The 5,000-nt window shown below is 38.7% G+C and overlaps 1 protein-coding gene across 1 annotated transcript in view; it reads right to left on the bottom strand.

Moving 5' to 3' along the window:
- LOC137970613 (uncharacterized) overlaps window positions 1-5,000 on the bottom strand; it is a 7,196-nt gene that overhangs the window by 2,130 nt on the left and 66 nt on the right. The window contains exons 1-6 of the mRNA XM_068817138.1: window positions 4,908-5,000; window positions 3,425-3,460; window positions 3,233-3,316; window positions 2,732-2,832; window positions 2,353-2,599; window positions 1,609-1,769 (exon numbers count right to left, since the gene is read on the bottom strand). The exon at window positions 4,908-5,000 is cut by the window's right edge and continues 66 nt beyond it. Of these exons, the coding sequence (XP_068673239.1) occupies window positions 1,609-1,769; window positions 2,353-2,599; window positions 2,732-2,832; window positions 3,233-3,316; window positions 3,425-3,460; window positions 4,908-4,989 (711 nt within the window). The 5' untranslated portion in view covers window positions 4,990-5,000. The remainder of the gene's footprint in view (window positions 1-1,608; window positions 1,770-2,352; window positions 2,600-2,731; window positions 2,833-3,232; window positions 3,317-3,424; window positions 3,461-4,907) is intronic.

A 5,000-nucleotide genomic window follows, 5' to 3' on the forward strand; every position in this document is an offset into this window, starting at 1 on the left:
GAAACACGAATTCAGCACTGGTAGGATATGATTGGTCAACTGATTTAGCTTTGGGAATACTGGAGTCCCTTCGCTGAATTCCGCAACTGTCAATCAAACGTTAAGATGTTAAGATCAAGGTGCGATAAGTGAACAATAACACTAAAGATTAAAGAGCGGACTGTTCTCTTCATTGAAAGTGACTGTGCAAACAATTCTTTTTGTTGATATGAATTTAATTAATATTTGGTTCAACAGACCATCAGAATAGAAGTGTTTTAGAGAAAAGGGTGGAAAGTTTTAGTTACGCTGTCTTAATGCTTGCTTATTCCTCATGCTTTATCCGTTACCCGCTACCCAGAAAAATCTTGAAATAAACCAGCGCAATGTGTAAATATCCGATCGATGTTTTTTTGTTTTTTTAAACAGACCTGTAGAGCGAGTTTACTAAGCACTTTTCCGTTCATTGCCGGTTGTCTACACAGCCTCATCAACCTCATCATCAAGAGGGGGACATTGGGGTGTATTAGAAACCGCAAAAACCAAGAGGAAATCATCCAAAACCGCAAAACCGCAAAAAATAAATTGGGTACGAGCGAGTTAAAAAAAAAAACCAGAATTATAGGTTCACGTTGTCGTCAAAACCTCAAATTTTGTGATTTCAAGTCGTTGTTATGAAGGGTATGGGGAGTAGGGATGATTTGGTGGTTACAAGTAGCTCTCTCTCTCTCCTCCCTCCCACCAATGTGGCCAGAGTCGATTCCAGACTCGTTTCCATATATGGGTTAAGTTTGTAGTTGGTTCTTTTCTCTGCTCCGAGAGGTTTTCTCCGGATTCTCCGCTTTTCCCCTCTCCTCAAAATCCAACATCTCTAAGGGTGCGTTCGATTGACCCTATTCCGGAATGAGAATACGTGGAGTGATGATTTAAAACACTATGTAGGGCGTTTTGCAGCAACAAGAATAATAAGCTATGTTTAAAATAGCATTTTAGCAGATGTTTGACAATATTAAGAACGTGAATCTCCACAAAAACGAAGAATTTCTAACTTCTATACCATGTATTCCTATTATGGAATGCGGTCAATCGAACGCGCCATAAATTCCAATTCGATGGGGTACAGGACCTACCTGTAAAACAACTTAGTCCGGGTGAGTGGAGCTTCCTAGGTAAATATCACGGTTATTAAAGTACTGCTAAAATGCGTGCAGCACAATAATTTTTTTCAATTTTATTGATATTTTGTGGTGTTTTCGTTGCCGTAGCCTTCGTCGTTTTTTTAAAATCCCTAATGCGCCTGGCTTTATCCGACCAACGCACAATTCCTCCGTTACACATACATAAATTAAACAAAAATGAATGAAATGAAACAAGAAAACGCAAGGCGGGTAAGAATTTACTCAGGAAAGAGCTCCTAGACAACTGCACTTAAATCAGAGTTAAAGCTAAGGTCTGTTTATTGTTAACAATGAATGTTGCTGCTCAAGCAGACCAATTATCTGTCTAAATACAGATAATGCAGCTCCAACGTCCATTTTTTAAAACAGAAAGGTCTAAGCAAATTAGAGGTCTGCATTTTTTTCCAGTAACTTAACGCACTGATAAGGTTTGCCGCCCTATTGAACGTACCGGAAACGACGCATTTGTTGCATGAACGAATCGCGGGTTCTCATTCTTGTATGGAAGAATCCAACCAAAGCCGTTCAACACTTCATTGGTGTACATCAGAAAAACAGGAAACAACGAATTGCAGTCAGACACGCTCACAAGATCATACCAGTACAACTTTCCTGAGATAACAACCATGAACGCAAAATTAGATTCAGACGACCGACACATTGTGATGTTTACTGAATAGGTTCCTTACGGAGTGGGCGAGTGAGTGAGTTTGTACAGTGATATGGAGGAAAGGAAAAATAGATGTAAAAGGTCTTAATAAGTTCAATTTCGCATTGTAACGTCCACTGGCAAATGAAGTTGATGGATGGTCGATCGCCACATGTATCGCAGAATCAAAGTTGTTGTCGTTATTTTGAAACACGCAAAGGACTTAATCGAGTACGTTAATATAGGTGAAAAAAGGAAGGAAATTTAAAGAAAGAATTAATCAAATAATCATTCAATCAGTCAATCATTCAATGAGCCAGGTAGGCCATCCACGGATGAAAAGAACAATATGTAAATGGTTAAAGAGGTAATTGAAAAGTTGAAAGAAAAATTAATCAAGCAATCAATTAGTTACAATGTATGCCCTCGTTCCTTTCCCGGGCGCAAAAGCATTTAAAACTCCGTGATATACTTTAATAAGAAAACAATGATTGCGTACACTTTGCTTGGAATTAAGGACCTTTTCATTTTGAAAGGGTCACGTACCCATGGTCCAAACACATTGTCCCTCAGTCCACGCGCTTCCTTCTAATCCAGCTTCATTTGATGGGGCCTGGACGAATTCCTGCGGTGAAGTACCGTTCAGAAGGAGGAGTCGATCACCAATATTCCAGGAAGAAGAAGACCTCTTAGAACAGATCTGACTCGGGTCTTTAAAGTACGCAGTTACGACGAAAGTGTCATTTTCCTCTCTCCAGGGCCATGATTTAAAATTGACGTCCGACTTGGTTATCTAAAATTACAAAAAAACAAAATTGATTTTAGGGGATTGTTAATTTGCTATTCCTTGCAAAAGGGCGTATGATGTCTCTATTATGATTTTAAAATGCTTAGCATCGATGTTTCACAGAACGAAATAACTCACTCCAGTTTGTAGTCCCGCTATTTTATTGTCTGCATCAAAGAGAAGCATCACCGTTTTATCTCCATTAAGGGTATAACGGTTACCACGAAAATATGAACTGTCTGAAAAAAAAACCATAATTTGGAGGGCAATCAGCATTAATTAGTAGATGGAAACTGTAACATGTAACCTTCAACTGTCTCTCTGATACATCCTTTAAAATAATGTTTGTCATCCTTTTATGCTGCATTAATATTTGTCGCTTCCGCAGTCGTTGGGATGCGAACTCGTCCTTTTTCATATGGTAGCATTTTACCACCATGGACAAACTCCCAAGACGATAAGTATCTTTTAATCTTGTTTCTCGTAACCAAATACTTTAAAATGCTCTTCAGTTCTAATACAAGGAATGTGCTGCATGGCCCTTTTCCAAGCAAAAAGCTTTGCAAATAACGTTTTGGAGACCAATTGCAGACGCTCCTAAACAATTGAATAGAGTCACACGTAGACAGCTAGACTCACCTCGACATTCGTCCTGCAAGGTCCAGCCATTCTTGAGAGCGTCATTCACGGTCAGTGGCAAGGAGTCCCATCTCAACCACGTGACTGAGAAAAAATAGAATGACAAGTGAATGAGAGGGAATAACCTGGGAAAGAGGAGGAATAGGGAATAATATTAATATACTTAAAAAGGGAAACATGAAATTTATTTACCTGTCAACTGATTCCAATATGAAGCCACCACAGGTTCTGCAAAAGATGGATATGCTGTTGATTCCATTTGAAATGGGCAACATTGGTGATCGGTACACAAAAATTTGGTTTTCTCAAACAAGATGATAACACCGAAAGAAAGATTCCTTTCGTCAGAGCGAAATGGCTAACGAAGGTGAGATTAGAGCGGTTTTCAATTGATTGTCGTAAAACAAATACCAATGCAATTACTTCGACCAATCACAGCAAGTGCAAACAACACAATGAACAAATCCAAGTTCATAGCAATTGGGCCATGTAACTTGCTCAAAGAGCGGGAAAAAATCGCTTATGCAAGTCACGATTGGTTTGGGTTTTTCTTTTCATTGGCTGATAAATTGGCGCGAGATCTTTAAACCAACAATTGCAATCGCGTAATTGGTCGAAGTAGAAAATACCATAATACTCTTTGTTTGTCCCCCCAAATTTTGCATAAACATTGTTTCTAGTTTCTCTTGGAACTTACAATGGTCCCAAGAAGAAACAAAAGCAATGCTTATTCAAATATTCGCGACTCATTTCCATTTGCGCACCTGGACTCGCTTTGAAATTCTCTATTTTCGAATTCCCCATAAAACACTTTTGTTTGCCCCCCAAATTTTGCATAAACCATTGTTTTCAAATGCTCTTGGGAATATGCAGTGTCCCCAAGAGCATTTGAAAACAATAGTTTATGCAAAATTTGGGGGGCAAACAAAGTGTATTATGGGGAATTCGAAAATAGAGAATTGAGGCATGCAGAAACTCGGAAATGGGCTGTTACTTTTGACAGTCGTTTGAAAACTGGTCTAATAAATGAATAAATTAATTGAATGAAAAGTGTTTGTTTAATTCCGTAGGGAAATAAAGGAACCTTAGTTGAAGAAATCAGAGAAAGTCCCCAGAGTCCTCAGTTGAAAAATAACTTTTTCTTTGAGATTTTTTAGCTTTCTGTGTTTCCTTCAAGTTGGTATAGTATACATTTCGTTGGTAGGCAAGCGTTCTTACTTACCTTGCCACTTTAATATATCACCGAGAACGTTTCTGTTTTACCAACAGTTTGAGAGAAATTTGAAATGGGAACAGTCTTCCACACCCATAGACCTTATTCATAAATGGCGGTCACATTTTTAATTCTTTTGTACACGTGCAAATTAGCCTACCAAGCCTCATTTTAGAGCAAGAATTCTTTTCAATTCACTGTAGGCTTGGTAGGCTAATTTGCACTTGGACAAAAGAATTATAAATTGACCGCCATTTATGAACAAGGTCTATTCAGTTCCTTGACTATGTTGTATTTCTCTTACGTTGTTTTTGTTCCAATTAAAACCCCCAATTAGACTTGCCACTCTATTGTCTGGGCACAATATCGTCTAACTCTGCGTTGTTCTGAGTACATTACCTCTTTGGGCTCACGTTCGCACCACAAATTTTGTAGGCCCAAGCAAAACGAAAAACACCGTACCTGCGTTTCGGGATCGGTGCCAGTACCTTCTCCCTGAAACCAAGATCAAACACGAGCAGAAAAGTACTGCTAAGAACTTCATTTCGAGATGAA

Source organism: Montipora foliosa, chromosome 9 (assembly GCF_036669935.1).
Source record: "Montipora foliosa isolate CH-2021 chromosome 9, ASM3666993v2, whole genome shotgun sequence".
Taxonomy (NCBI): domain Eukaryota; kingdom Metazoa; phylum Cnidaria; class Anthozoa; order Scleractinia; family Acroporidae; genus Montipora; species Montipora foliosa.